The 15,211-nt window shown below is 66.7% G+C and overlaps 1 protein-coding gene across 1 annotated transcript in view; it reads left to right on the top strand.

Moving 5' to 3' along the window:
• The window catches only part of GAREM2 (GRB2 associated regulator of MAPK1 subtype 2), a 37,376-nt gene extending 28,251 nt beyond the window's left edge, over positions 1–9,125 (top strand). The window contains exons 3-6 of the mRNA XM_054023431.1: positions 1,820–1,950; positions 2,968–4,107; positions 6,275–6,438; positions 7,885–9,125. Of these exons, the coding sequence (XP_053879406.1) occupies positions 1,820–1,950; positions 2,968–4,107; positions 6,275–6,438; positions 7,885–8,842 (2,393 nt within the window). The 3' untranslated portion in view covers positions 8,843–9,125. The remainder of the gene's footprint in view (positions 1–1,819; positions 1,951–2,967; positions 4,108–6,274; positions 6,439–7,884) is intronic.
• The last annotated feature ends 6,086 nt before the right edge of the window (positions 9,126–15,211 follow it).

Raw genomic sequence — 15,211 nt, 5'->3', positions numbered from 1 at the left:
TGTGCTCTGGTGTAGTAGGTGTGTATGTTACACACACAAATATATATGCTGGAAGTTCTTGCACACTTGTCCCATCAGGAAAGGGAAACCCATCCCCTATGGTTTATTTGACCAGTCATGAAGAAGTAACAGGGCTTAATTTTTTGCCATCAGTGCAGAAAGAGCTCTGAGCCAAATAAGCCCCACAACAAACCAGCTTCTGGAGCCAGTAGGTGCCCAGGGACGTTTGCAGAGGGTGAGAGGGGCAAAGGGGCCTATACTAGGCCAAGGTAAAGTCCCGCTGCCGCTCAGAGGCCTGGCAAACTCTGGGCCCAGATGAATTCCGATTGGCTCGGCGGGGTTGAGAGCAGCGGATCTGCTGGGAATGTGTGTCAGCTTCCCTCGGCCCTGCTCCGGTTTGTGCTGGGCCTGGGGAGCTGCTTCACACGGCTCGGTTCTGCCTAGCCCGCCAGGCGTATGGAAAGTGCGTGTGTGGGGAATACGCCATCGGCCCTTACTTAGTGACATCACCAGAGCTGCAAGTGCCCCTCTGCTCCAGCACAGGCAGAAGGGCCGGGCAGCCCCGGGCTGTCCCTAAACTCCTGGATCTCAGCGGCTGTCCTGGAGGACGGGTGTTAACTCATTAGAAAGTTTCTCAGCTAATCAGAGGAATAACTTTAGCACCCTCCCCCCCCCATCATGTGGCACTGGGGGGGCAGGGGGGACTGGGAAGCACAGGGGCACTGAGGGGGTAAGGGGGCTGGAGCGGTGTCCCATTGCCCCCTGTTGGCAATGGCTGGGTATTACCATGCCTGGCTGCGGAAGGGGGCTGACCTCAGGTCTGTGGGAAGTGAGCCCTGGGGACGTTGCCTTTGCTGAGCAGGAAGCGCTTGGCCGTGGCCCATTGATCCAGCCGGCCCTCCCTCTGCTCAGGGATTTCCTGCTCTCTCGCCACGCCATGCCGGGGGGGAGGTGGCTTTCCCGTAAGCCAGCTGGCCTCATCTCTGTCTGCCCCCTTCCCTCTGGCCAGGAGGGTCCCAGGGAGGAGAGGGAAAGGGCCGGGCAGGAGTCAGTGGGCTTCGCTGGTATACTGATAAAAATCATGGGACAAAATTCGCCATCCTCTCTGGGGTCAATGGAGCTACCCGAGGGATGGGTTTGGGCCCATGGTCCTGCCCTGCCCCATTGGCCCTGTTAGCCTTGGACCTTCCCCCACATCCCAGCTGTGGGCATTCACCTGGTGCCTGCCGAGGGGGGCTGGACAGTTCCTCTTCTCCTGTCATCTCTCTGCAGCTCTTAACAAGCTGGGTCGTGTCCTCCCAGCCCTGGGGGGATCGTGCGAAGGCCGGCCTGGGAACGTGCTCCCAACATCAGTGAATGTACCCGCCTCGCATCATCCCGGGCACCCTCTGTGCCGCTATTGCAGTGAGCGTGGGTGCTGCAGACCCTAAGGAGGGAGGGAGACCCGGGGCTGCCCCGCGAGTGAAGGCTGGGGCAGGAACCCCCAATATTTGCATCGAGGGGACCCCCTCCTGGGGAGGTGGCAGGCGCGGGGGCGCTCAGCCTTTCTCATGGACGAGGCCCCTTCGCCGCCCCCTGGGACCCCTCTGGGGCCAGCTTCGCATGGATGCCCTGGGCTTGCATTGTCCGTGGGCAAACATGAGCTCTCCAGGCAGGAATCTGAGCGGCAGAAGCCACAGGCCGTTGCTAGGTGAACCCCTCGACCAAACACACCCAGGGATGGAGCTGGGACCTGCCTGGGGAGGGGGGGAGGCCTTGCAGCGCTGCGCGGGGCTGGGTCTCTTTCCATTAACCGGGGCTTTGTGCTGGGCCATTGCAGGGAAGTTTAAGCTGCTGGACCAAGACCGGGACGTGCGGGAACCAGTTCAGTATTTCAACAGCGTGGAGGAGGTGGCCAGCAGCTTCCCGGACCGCGTCTTCGTCATGGAGGCCATCACCTTCAGCGTGAAGGTCAGCGCCCGGCCCAGCGCCCACCAGCAGGTGCCCCGGTGCTGGGCTGGCTGGGAGCAGGTCCCTGGGATCTGCCCGGGGCCCAACGCCCTCTGGTCAGCACCGGCTGTGCAGGAGGCCTGCAGGGAGCAGCGCTGGGATCCCGGCACCAGGGAACCATGGCCTTGGCCCACTCAGCTCAAGGCAGGGGCCTGCTCCGACGCAGATGACTGGAGAGCCCTGGGCATTTGGTGTCCTGTCCCATGGCACCCAAAACGCTCGTCTAAGCCACAGACACGGCTGCCCCCTTCTTGGGCCCTGCAGTCCCATTCACCCCTCGGGGCCTGTGTGCTGCCCATCCCCCGTGCCCCCCAGTGCCAGCCACCTCTGCAGCCCCATTCACCCCTCGGGGCCCCTGTGTGCTGCCCATCCCCCGTGCCCCCCGGTGCCAGCCGCCTCTGCAGCCCCATTCACCCCTCGGGGCCCCTGTGCTGCCCATCCCCCATGCCCCCCAGTGCCAGCCACCTCTGCAGCCCCATTCACCCCTCGGGGCCCCTGTGCTGCCCATCCCCCATGCCCCCCAGTGCCAGCCACCTCTGCAGCCCCATTCACCCCTCGGGGCCCCTGTGCTGCCCATCCCCCATGCCCCCCAGTGCCAGCTGCCTCTGCAGCCCCATTCACCCCTCGGGGCCCCTGTGCTGCCCATCCCCCATGCCCCCCAGTGCCAGCCGCCTCTGCAGCCCCATTCACCCCTCGGGGCCTGTGTGCTGCCCATCCCCCGTGCCCCCCGGTGCCAACCACCTCTGCAGCCCCATTCACCCCTCGGGGTCCCTGTGCTGCCCATCCTCCGTCCCCCCCGGTGCCAGCCGCCTCTGCAGCCCCATTCACCCCTCGGGGCCCCTGTGTGCTGCCCATCCCCCGTGGCCCCCGGTGCCAGCCGCCTCTGCAGCCCCATTCACCCCTCGGGGCCCCTGTGCTGCCCAGTTGTCATGCCCACCCCAGCCCCGTTAACCCGGTGCCCGTGTCCCCCCCCACCAGGTGGTGTCCGGGGAGTTCAGCGAGGACAGCGAGGTCTACAACTTCACGCTGCAGGCGGGCGACGAGCTGACGCTGATGGGCCAGGCCGAGATCCTGTGCGCCAAGGGGGCCAAGGAGAAGTGGCGCCTCCCCACCCTCCTGCGCAAGCTGGGCCGGGCGGGCCCGCCGGGTGGCAAGCCGGTGAAGGGCAAGGTGCCCTGCCTGATCTGCATGAACCACCGCACCAACGAGAGCCTCAGCCTGCCCTTCCAGTGCAAGGGCAGCTTCAGCACCCGCAGCCCGCTGGAGCTGCAGATGCGGGAGGGCGAGCACACCATCCGCAGCATCATCGAGAAGGTGCGGCTGCCCGTCAACGTGGCGGTGCCCGGCCGGCCCCCGCGCAACCCCTACGACCTGCACGCCATCCGCGAGGGGCACTGCTACAAGCTACTCAGCATCCTCTCCAGGACCGTGGTGCTGGGCTGCATCCTGCGCCAGGAGGCCGTGGTGCCCTTCCACGTCCTGCTGCTGAGCGACATGCCGCGCTTCGCCCTGCCCCAGGGGCTGCTCTGGGGTGACCCCCAGCTGGAGAAGCTGGTGCGGGACAGCGCCGCCGTCTGCCAGGAGCGCTTCGACCCCGACGAGTACTCCAAGGCCGTGCGGGAGGCCAAGCCCGACCTGGCGGAGGAGTGCGCCAGCCCCCGGCGCATCCGCCTCTGCCTGCAGGGCTGCGCCCGCGAGGAGCTGGCCCCGGCCTTCCAGCGCCTCTCGCTCTGCATCTATAGCGGGGGCTCGGCCCACGCCCCCGAGGAGCCCCTGGCGGTGCCGGGCGGGCAGCCCCAGCAGCTGCTCCTCCCCCGCCATGAGCGCTCGGCCCCGGCTGACCTCTCCGACTCGGAGCGGGAGTACGTCACGCCCGACTGGGCCGAGCCCGAGTTCAGGACTCAGGAGCCGCTGGAGATCCCCTACGAGGAGCTCTGGACCAACCAGAACCCGGAGAACTTCTCGGAGCCCGGCGGCAACTGGCCGGGGCTGGGCAGCGCCAACAAAGGGCAGCGCGACCTCATGTCCTTCGCCGCCTCCTCTCCGCTGGGCTCCCCTCACCGCCCCACCCTGCCCGGGGAGGAAACGCCGCCTCCCGTCCCGCCCAAATCCGAAGCGGTAAGCGAGCCCTTTGGCTGTCGGAGTTCTGCCACCTCCGTTCGGCCCGCGCCCGGCACCCCATGGGCAGGGCACCCTCAGCACGAACCACACCGGGGATCCCCGCGCTAGACAGAGCCAGGCTGTGCAGCTCGGCCAAGCTCCCCCGGCACGGCAGCGGCAGAGCCAGGGAGGGACCCAGGAGTCCTGCCCGGCCTCGGGTGCCCTGGGTTGGGTGAAATTGTCCTTCAGTCTCTGAATCTTCCTTGCACCCAGCCGCTGACTCCAAACACGAGCTTCGGCCAAAGGGGCTGTCAGCCAAGCTGACCCAGGGCCGGGCAGCCGCACGTGACCCAGAGCCGCCCAGCTAGTGCCAGCAGGGAGTGCACCCAGAGTGATACCCTGCGAGGTCAGACCAGCCCCTGCGCTGGGGAGAAGCGGGGCGGGGAGGGGCGGGGGAATTAGATCCCGTGGGTATGTACAAGGGGGAACCAGGGCTAAAAGCCTGTCACAGCAGAAGGACATGGGGGAGAGGGTGAAGGCCTGGCCGGCCTCGTGCCCCTGTGTAGGCCGATGTGCCCTCACTTCCGCTAGCCGTGGGTTTGCTCCCTTGGCCTCCAGGCCTGGGGCAGAGCAGCCCAGGGGTGGTGGCTGGGAACGTCCTGGCACCGCTAGCCGGCAGCAGGGGACCGTGCGGAGCTGGTGCTTGGCTCTGGGTTCGTGCTCTCCGCCAAGCCCCGGGGACCCCTGCTCCCGTCCCTTTGATCTGGGGAGAAGCCGGCTGGGCTGGGCTGGGCTCATACTTGGAGCCAGGGACTCTGCTTTCCGGGCACAGGCTGGCACAGCCGGGCTGGAAAGCACCTGGCTCCAGCTCTCTCTACATCCCTGCCCCTCCCAAGCCCTTGGCTGGTGGCTCTTTGGTGGTGGTGGTGGTGGGGGGGGGATTCGTTGCAGTGATGGCAGCACCCCCAGCCCAGCTCCTGCTGGCACACTGCGAATGAACGGAGGCTCTCAGGGGCCGCGGGGAGATCGGCTTGGCTGCCGGTCCCCAGGGGAGCAGACAGGCTGGGGGAGAGTAGCCACATTTCCCAGTGCCAGCAAGCGGAGGATCACCCTAGACTGTAATCTCTTTGGGGCAGGGCTTGGGTCTGTACAGCTCCGAGCGCACTGGGGTCCTGGGCCTGGATTAGGGTAATAACCCGGTGGGATTCTAAGGTTATTGCCCAGGTACTAAGAGATGCTGAAGGAATGACCCCTCCTGGATTGTCAGCAGGGTTTGAACTCGGGACCTCCATCACCTCTGCCAGTCGGGGGAAAAGAATAAATCTGACAGCTGGTAGCAATAGTAGGCTGCTATCCTGCAGTGGACCAGCCTGTGGGGGTGGATAGGATACACCCCATATTGCCAGTGGGTTACTCTGACCTCCCCTGTTTCTATGATTCCTGGCTGTGTGCAGGGGCCGAGGCTGGGCGTGTGATTGGGTGGGGCATGTGGAGTCTTTGGGGTGAGATGGGAACCCAGGGGCTGGCTCTCTTGTGCCCGTGGTGCCCAGTTTTTCAGTCTTGGGGCAGGATCTGGTCTGTCGTGCGTCTCTGTCTCCCCGATCCCAGTGAAGGGAACCCAGGGGCAGCTCCAGCTCTGCCTCACTCCCGGGGGGCTCCTTGTGCTGGGATGAACACGTTCCGCTGACCGGCACCCGAAGGGAGAGGCAGGGCCCTGCCATTAATCTCCGGCGCCGGGGTGGCAGGTGGGGTGTGCCGCTGCCGTCCCCCACATCCATTGCAGCCGCCCCGCCTGTGGGTGCTCTGACACAGATGGGGACAGCTGGGCCCCACGGGAGGAAAAGGGCCGTGTGCCGAGAAACCCAGAGAAAGTTCCTGCCCTCTCCCTCCCCAGCACCGCGCCCTGCGGCCCGTGGGCTGGAAGGATGCAGGAGCAGTCCGGAGGGCGCCGGAGGCCAATCCTCCAGGGGGAATTCCTTCCTGGTGCCGAGCGGCGGTGGAGCCGGTATCTAAGTGATAACAAACCTGGCAGCCTGGCACCAAGAAGCCGAGCAAGGCAGGGCCCTGGGGGACCGGGGGAGGCATTCGGGGCAGGGGTCCGAGCACTAACGGGTGCCCAGGGCTCGGGCGGAAGAGTCCATGCTGCTCTCTGCTGTCTCCAGCCCCGGCTCCTCGTGTTTTCCAGGTGAAGGAGGAATGTCGCTTGCTGAACGCACCCCCCGTCCCGCCCCGGGGCAGCCGGCCCCACGCCACCTCCAGCCCACCCGTCCCCCTGCGCTTCCCAAAGCTCCAGCCGGCACATTCGCCCAGTCCCAGCCTCTCGTACTACTCGTCCGGGCTGCACGACGCGTGAGTGAGCACAGGGCCCCCGGGGCCGTGCCAGGGAGGTGCTCGCGGGAGCAGGACAGAAGGCGGCGAGGCAGCGCCCAGGGTGGTGGCTGCGGCTGGAAGTGACAGCTGCCCCCGGGGCGGCGCCGGGGAGGTGCTCGCGGGAGCGGGACAGAAGGCGGCGAGGCAGCGCCCAGGGTGGTGGCTGTGGCTGGAAGTGACGGCTGCCCCCGGGGCCGCGCCGGGGAGGTGCTCGCGGGAGCAGGACAGAAGGCGGCGAGGCAGCGCCCAGGGTGGTGGCTGTGGCTGGAAGTGACGGCTGCCCCCGGGGCGGCGCCGGGGAGGTGCTCGCGGGAGCGGGACAGAAGGCGGCGAGGCAGCGCCCAGGGTGGTGGCTGTGGCTGGAAGTGGCGGCTGCCCCTGGGGCCGCGCCGGGGAGGTGCTCGCGGGAGCGGGACAGAAGGCGGCGAGGCAGCGCCCAGGGTGGTGGCTGTGGCTGGAAGTGGTGGCTTTCACGAGGCCTCGTCAGAGACGCCCTGTGCCCTTTTCACAAGAGCAGGGGTGTCAAAGCCTGTCCCCTGGCCAAATTCTAGCCTGGGTCGCCCCTGCCTACATCTCCCCTCTACTGCCCCAGCTCTGAGCCACCTCCTGTCCTGGCCCCCTGGGCGGTGCTGCTGCCACCTTCCAGCCCAGCGGTGGCTGCATTTCGGTGACTGGGGACAGGCGCACTGCCTGGAACTGGGGAAGGGCTTTGGGAAAGGCAGGGGGCAGGGGCGGGGCGGGGAGGCCCAAGTAACATACAAGCATGAGATGCTATTGATCAAGGGGGAGGGATCCTATAGCCCCACCCTCACCCTGGGAGGCCCTGCCCATGCGTGGGGAAGCGAATCACATGAAGGCAGTACCACAGACTCCTATAAATTAGGCATCAACTGGCCCTCCCAGGTGCCATCCCGGGGCAGGACTGTTCCCACCCCAATGATCCATCCAGTCCAGCTGGGACCCTCTCTGGGCCCGAGGGCTCTTATCCCTGCCCGGGGAGATGCCCCCACAGCCCCCTAGATCTCACTGGGCCTGGCCCTTCTCTCAACCCCTGCAGCCTCAGCAACCCCCCAATGTCTAGGGGAAGTGGGGCTGCCCTTAGCCCATTCCCGGATCCGTAGCCGAGCTGGAGAGATTCGGCTTACCCAGCCCCCATGGTCAGTCCGTCCATCCAGCCCCCGGGGCGGTTTGCCAGCGATGCACTGCTGGGTCCCTAGCGCCCTGCGAAGGGGACGGTGGCAGATGCCCCAGCTGTGGAGTAGCCCAGCGGATTTCCACCCTGCCCTATGCTCGGACGTGTCGGGACCCGATCCAGGCTGTGGACCCAGCGCTCTGGGCATGCGGATCCGGGCGCTGAGTGAGGCCCATTGAAGACGGAGCAGCCGGCGGCGGTGCCCTGACTGACCCTCTCTCTCTTCCTGGCAGGTCAGGGACGCGGAGCGGGAGCTGCTCACCCTCCCCGGACTCCTACTCCCTCTACTGCTACCCCTGCACCTGGGGCGACTGCAAGGCCGGGGACTCTGCCGGCCGCCAGCTGCCGGGGCCCCTGCCGCCCAGCACCCAGCCCAGCCAGACGTCCTGGTCGGACCCATGGGCCTACGCCGACACGGGCCCCAGCGTGGCCAGCGGGCGCTCCACGCCCCTGCTGGGGGGCGACGCCCCCATCAAGACCTACCACAGCTGCCCCCGCCTCAAGGCCCCCCACCCCCAGAAACGCTTTGCCCCTTTTGGGGCCCTGAACCCCTTTGCCAACCCCGCCTACTCGCCCAGCCCCTCCTCCTCCACCGAGTGGCTGGAGGCCCTGGACTGGCAGAAGCCCCCCGCCGCCCCCACGCCGGAGACCTTCGACCCCTTCGAGAGCGCCTCCCCCGAGTCGGAGCACTGCTACAGCCAGGAGGGCCGAGGCGGGGCGGGCGGCGCCTGCCTGGCCCCCCCGCCCCGGCCCCCCAAGAGCCTGGAGACGGAGAGCCTCGTGATCCGCAGCACGGCGCCGCTCTCGCCCACCATCGTGCGCGGGGCCGAGGGCGGCGTCACCCGCGTCTACCTCACGCAGGGCGTCATTGAGGTGCCACCGGCGTCGGCCCCGCGCAGCGGCCCGGGCGAGAGCGCCAGCCACGTGCCCGGCGCGCCCTGGCTGAACGGCGACAGCTCGCCCTGGCAGCCGCCCGCCGACCTGGCGGCGCTGTCCGTGGAGGAGGTGTCCCGCTGCCTGCGCTTCATCGGCCTCGCGGAGGACGTGGTGAGCTTCTTCGCCCGCGAGCGCATCGACGGCAGCATCTTCGTCCAGCTCCCCGAGGAGATCCTCGCCGACGACTTCCGCCTCACCAAGCTGCAGGTCAAGAAGATCATGCAGTTCATCAAGGGCTGGCGGCCCAAGATCTAGCGTGAGGCCTGGCTCGTGGCATGTGGATGTGGGGCCCGGCCCGTGGACGTGAGCCCCTGATCATGGGCCCAGCCCAGGCACGTGGGGCCCGGCTGGTGGGCCTGGCCTGTGGACGTGGGACCTGGCTGGTGGGCCCGGCCCGTGGACGTGGGACCCATTTCGTGGACCTAGCCCATGGACGTGGGGCCTGGCTGGTGGGCCCGGCCCATGCACATGGGGCCCTGCTCATGGGCCTGGCCTGTGGACGTGGGGCCTGGCTGGTAGGCCTGGCCTGTTGATGTGGGGCCCAGCGGGTGGATGCAATCTGTGGGGTTGGGGTGGGCCCCCACAGAATGACCCATTCTCTAGGCTGGGCTCTGTGGCTAGACCTGGCTGCTCGGGGTGGGGCCCTGCACAATGACCCAGTCCATGGGTGCCAGGCCCACTCCAGATGTGGGGCCTCCAGTGTGCACAGTCCTGCCCAGGGACCTGGGAGCAGCCCACTGGCACTGGGGCCCCAGCACAGAGCACCCTGAGGTGTGGGGGGGCCCTGCCTACCTGGGCTGCGCACACGAACACATGACCAGCACACGGAGCGGCACACACATGCCCCCCCGCATGTGCCCCTCCACCCCCTGCTGCCCAACCCGCAGCAATCAGGCAGTCGGCGTGGTTTGTACCAGCAAGGCACTCGCACGTTGTCCCATCCAGACCCCAGCCACGGGATCATGGGACCGGGACCACGAGGAGCTGGCCTGGTTCCCCTGGGGCCTGGTTCCCCTCCACCCTATTGCTTGAGCCACACACCCCATTACCCCTATGCTTGGGGGGGGGAGGGGTGGATCTCAGGCCCGCCTCCCCCCCACCCCGATACCATGCTGCCATCCTCCCTCTCTGCCCCGAGCCCTCCCTCCATTCAGCATGTGCCACGACTGCCTCCTGGGGGTGCTGCAGCCCCTAAATCCCCCCCCGCATTCAGTGTCTCCCCTGTGTGCCCAGTAGGGCCCCGAGGCAGCGGGTGTTGGGCCCCCCCAGGAGGAGCGGAGCGCGAAGGGGCGTTGGGCTGGAGGGGGCCCGGGAGCCATGAGGGGTCTGGCTGTGGGCACAGAGGGCTGGGGGTAGTGCTGACAGCTGGCTAGCCGGGGGATTGGGGCGCACTGCACCCCAGAGGGGCTAACACTGGGGCTGTCTGCGTGCAGGGCTGGGGTTTGGAGTGCTGGGCTGGATATGCCGGACTCACCCCCTCCCCGCCCCCGAGCACGGGGCCTAGCCCTGACCCAGTGGAGGGGCCAAGCCTTGCCCTGGAGAGCTGACCAGAGGACAGTGCCCGAGCCCCAGGCCTGCCTGCATTTAACCGCGGAGCCTTAGCAGAGTTTGCTGCAATTCATTTCCTTGTATGTTTGGTGGGCTGCTACTCCCCCTCCTCCCCCGCGTGGGGGCAGGGCCCTGCCTGTGCTGCCGCGGGGCTGCAGGAAGCTCCCGGAGTGGTTGCCCCCAAGAACCGGGATGCAGCCCAGGCCCCGTCGGGCTCTGTGGCAGGGGGCAGGCCGTGCCCGCGGGCAGCACTGCAGGCTGATCTGGGGCTTTACGCTCTGCCTCCTGCCGGCTGGCACCGCAGCCCCCACCGCCCGGGCCCCTTGCTCAGGCAGAGGAGGGGTGCTTGGCCCTGCAGTGCGTGACAGCCTGGGCTGCTGCACCGGGTGCCCCTGCTGGACCCAGCCACTGCCCAGGGACCTCAGCGCATGAGGGGCAGGCGAGATTCCCACGGGGGCTAAGGGAGGGACTCAGCCCCAAACGGCTGGTCAGGGCTCTGCCCCCGGGCCAGGACTGGCACCTTTGAGCTCCTGCGGCCTCACCCCGGCTAGGGAGCCAGTGGTCCCTGCTGCCCTTCCCAGGGCATCTCAGCTGCGGTGCAAGGCCTGGCTGGGGCGCCCGAACCCTGGGCAAATGCAGGCTGGTGCTGAGTGCGTGGCCAACCGCGGGGCCCTGTCCTGGGACGGGGGGCACCTGCCTCACCCCCCCGCCAGTGGTGCAGGCGCCACGCTTCTTACCCAGCCATTCCGACTGCCCCCCAACCTCCCCTCCCCCCACTGTGCAGCTGCCCCAGCCCACGGGGGGTCATTGTCCCTCTGTGCAGCACAACCTCTCACCTCTGCTGCGGAGGCTGCCCGGACAGGAACATGGCAGCCGCCTGGCAGCTACCGGGGTGCCCGGAGATCCCGCTAGCACCTTCCGTTCGGGGCAAGCCCCCAGCGCCCCGCCTGTGGCTGCAAACCAGCGCGGCCTTTTGGACAGCGTCCGAGCCCCGGCGGCTGCGGGCTCCGAGCCGCGTCTTTAACCTGCCACCCACCCCGGCACTGGAACTAAGGACACGGCCCGAACTGCCCTCAGCCCCTGTGCGGGGCACTGCCATTAACTACCCGGGTGTTTAACTCGCCTGCCCCAGGGGCTGGGGTAGTCAGTGGCCTGTGGCTGCTCTCCCCCAACCCCCGAGGAGCTTGGCTCCGGCTGGCTCAGTTCAGGCACTCGGACGCTCACCCCACATTCGGGTTAATTGGCTGGCACCGTGCTCTCAGCCCCACCGGGCAGGGCCGGACTTGGGTTTGGTTCTGGTGGTTTAACTTAATCCTTGTGGATTAGTGAAATAAAGATTAAGAAAGGCAGCCCTGGCCTCCGGGGACAGCTCTTTGCAGGGGCGGGAGGGCCTGGGAGCTGGGAGGGATGAAAGAAGCTGGTTGGGGGGCAGCTGCATGCCCGTTGCCCCAGCCAGAGGCGGGAGGATGGCGTTACTGCTGCTTCCAACCTTCACCCTGGGCCAGTAGGGACTGAGCCCTGCCCCACTGCGCAGAAGGGGCTGGGCCCTGATTCCTGCGCCCCACTGCACAGGTCCTACGCCAGCAACTGGGCCCGGATCCCTGCGCCCCACTGCACAGGCCCTAAGCTCGCAACTGGGCCCGGATCCCCGCACCCCACTGCACAGGTCCTACACCAGCAACTGGGCCCGGATCCCTGCGCCCCACCGCACAGGCCCTACGCGCGCAGCTGGGACTGAGGCTGGATCCCTGAACCCGCACGGATCTACGGCAGCTGCTAGGGCCATATCCCCACATCCCACCGCACAGGCCCTGAGCTCACAGCTGGGGATGGGCCACTCCAGCAACCCAGCCCTGCTCTTTTCAGCATTCGGGAGCTGCGCCCTGGCAGAGGCCGAGGCGGGTTGTGCTAGGGCAGGAATGGACGTGAAACCAGCGCTTGGAGCAGGGGGAGGGTGACATGGAGCAGCCCGCGCCCTCAGCAGCTCCTCTGGAGCAGGCCTGGCCCTAAGACCCCCCTCCCCCACGGCTGCCTTGGAACAGAGCCCGGCTGCCCCTGGGTGACTGTGACACCGCAGGGCGCTGGCTGAGGTCAGATCTCCGCGCGCCGGGGCCGTTCTGGGACATGGGCCCAGGATCAGAACAGCTCCCCAGGGACATGCCGGCCAGGGCTCTAGGCAGCCGCGCTGACACCTGGCTGGGGTCCTCTGCTGAACACAGAGCGGGGCAGCGGTGGGGGAAATGCAGTCTGAATTGTAACCCCCTGGCATTGGTCAGTTGCAAGGGGCAGGGGGCTGAAGGGGGCAAGGGAGAGCCCCATGTGCACCCACCCGTTCATGGCTCCCCCAAGCACCCAGCGACAACAGCTGCCCCACAGGACGAGATTGCTTCAGCTTCCCGCCCAGGGCAGCTCCAGCCATGGCCAACGCAGCCAAGGAGCAGGGCCGAGGCCGTGGCCAGCAGCAGGGGGTTCCAGGTGGGGGGCGCTGACCATGCCTGTAGCTGGGGGAAGGCTCAGCGGGACAAGAGACAGGCAGAGCAGCACGGACAGCAGGGCCACCATCTCCAACTGCAAAACCGGGGCACGTGCAGAAGCCCCCTCACCTCTTCTTTCTGGGGCCCCACCCTCTGCTCCGCCTCTTCTCCCAGGCCAGGTCAGAAGCCAGACCACGGTAAGAGCTGCCCAGGGAACCCAGGCCGCCGTGGGGAGCCCCAGCCCTTCCACCTGCCCTGCGTAGGGGGCCTGAGCGAAGCCTGTGGCCCGTGTTCCTGCCCCCTGGACTGCGCCCCCCAGGGCAGGTGGAGGATCCGGTTCCAGCTTCCAGCCTGGCCAGGGCCTCACGAGGAAGAGAAGCAGGGGTGGGGCCTGATGGGAAGGGGGGGGGGGGGCTTATGCCCACCCCCAGGCTGGTACCACCCCTGGCCCATGGGCCGGCACAGAGCAGTGCCACAGGGACTCGGACAAATGCTGGCCTGAGTCACTCAGCCTGGGAGCGGGACTTGCACTGGGGATGGGTGTGAGCCTAGCTGAGAGGTGGGGTGTGACGAACTGGGCCTGTTCTCACTGTGGTCTGTGAATGCTGACAGGGGAGTGTGACTAGGATGGTCTGCATTGCAGGATGGGATCTGCCCGAGGGCGCATACCTGAGTGTGATTCACCATGACTCTCAGCCAGCCAGTAAAGCAGAAGGTTTATTTGGATGACAGGAATACAGTCCAAGACAGGTCTTGCAGGCACAGACAACAGGGACCCCCTCAGTTAGGTCCATCTTGGGGTCCCCGGGCATCCCAGCCCAGCCCCCCTTGGGAGGTCAGAGCCATCTCTGCCCCCCAGCCCTCTCTCCCTGCCTGCTTCCAGCACTCTGCCTTCAGCGACCCCTCCCACAGCCTTTGTTCAGTTTCCCGGGCTAAGGAGTCGCCTCCCCTTCAACCCCTTCCTGGGTTCTCATGTTACACACTCAGGTATGCGCCCTCGGGCAGATCCCATCCTGCAATGCAGACCATCCTAGTCACACTCCCCTGTCAGCATTCACAGACCACAGTGAGAACAGGCCCAGTTCGTCACATGGGGGTAGACCTGCCCCACGTGCTGACCCCCCTGGGGTGACAGGGGTCCGGGCTATGCTGAGTGGCTACAGGGTAATGGGTGTTGGGCTGCTCCAACCTTCCCCAGCAAAGGCGGGAGACTAGGCCCAGAGGAGACAGCCGGCTGCTGCCAGGCGGGAGGGGAGGGCAGAGAACGGTGCCTTCAGCCTGTGGCAGGGCAAGGCTTTGGGGGCTGCAGTGTAGACAAGACGTGAGTTCCCTGAACAGCCAAAGCAAGGTGTCTGCTGGCCCTTAGGGGAGAGCCGGACACCTCCTGCAAACATGGGGGCACAGGCAGCCATTGGTTGGATGCTACGGGAGCGACTGGTCCTAGCCCTCGGGGGTGAGGTCTGCACCGCAGGGAGGGGAGCCTGCAGCCCCTGGATCTAGGCACTTCCACAGCCTCCCTGCCCACAGCTGTACCTCTAAGCACACGGCCATGGGCAAGGGCCCCACTTCCCACCGGAGCTGGCTCCACACTGGCAGCTGTGAGCGACAACAATCACACCCAAGAGCCGAGCCCCTGGCCGTGGTGCTGGAACCAGGCAGGCAGCTGGAGAGGAGAGTCGATAGGCCCTGCACGGGGCAGAGCTCTGATGCGTACCGCCAGACCCATGGAAAGCCCCCAGCCTGGCGAATGGAAACACCATCAGGAGCTGGGCAGCCCCCGGCCAGGGCTGGAGCAGGGGGTCGAACTAGGGCAGGTGGCCAGATCTGAACTGAGGAAACTTAGAGCAAGAGGAAATGTTTGCTTAAAGGGCAGGTGGGAGGCTCGAGGGGACACAAGGCGCAGCGAGGGCTGGATAGCTCCAGAGGTGTAGGGGGGGTCTCCAGGGGACAAGGCACAGCAGGGCCAGGGCTGGATAGCTCCAGGGTGGGGTGGGGGTCTCCAAGCTCCCAGGGTACACAAGGCGCAGCAGAGCGAGGGTGGGGTAGCTCGGGGGGGGGAGGGGGGCTCTGTTTTCACCCCAGTAACAGGCAGATGAGAGCCAGAGGAGTAGGGGGAACAGCCAAACAGCTCCTGCTGAGGGCGCAGGGAGCTGCAGCAGGCCAAGGCAGCACAAGCACCAGGCTGGTAGGGGGAGGGGAAGGGGCCAGCCTGCTCTCCGTGACAGGTGCAGAGAGATTTAAAGCCTTTTAGTTTAAAATTAGTTCTCCCCGTGGCAGCCCTTCCTGGCCTTCAGGGGATGGATCTGCAATTACAGGAGGCTCCATCTGCCACTCTAACCCTAGTGGGTCAGGGCAGCCAGGAGCCAGAGGCTCTGAACTATTGTTTGACACCCGCGGTGACTGAATAGGCTGTTCTCTCCCCGCCCCCCCCATCTCCATTAACACCAGGCCCCCCTTTGTCAGCAAACCGTCAGAGAAAGCAGGTTGTCCCATAGGGCCAGACACGCTGGAGGAGTCACCGAGTGCTTTATTTCCACCCCTGAGAGGCTCCAGCCCTCGGCACGGGAGGGCCCGAGACAGGATTAAGCAGGGAGAGGCCAGA

This window comes from Malaclemys terrapin, chromosome 3, assembly GCF_027887155.1.
Source record: "Malaclemys terrapin pileata isolate rMalTer1 chromosome 3, rMalTer1.hap1, whole genome shotgun sequence".
Taxonomy (NCBI): Eukaryota; Metazoa; Chordata; order Testudines; family Emydidae; genus Malaclemys; species Malaclemys terrapin.
Note: the sequence above shows the minus strand (reverse complement) of the source record. Positions and strands in the feature narration are given on the sequence as shown.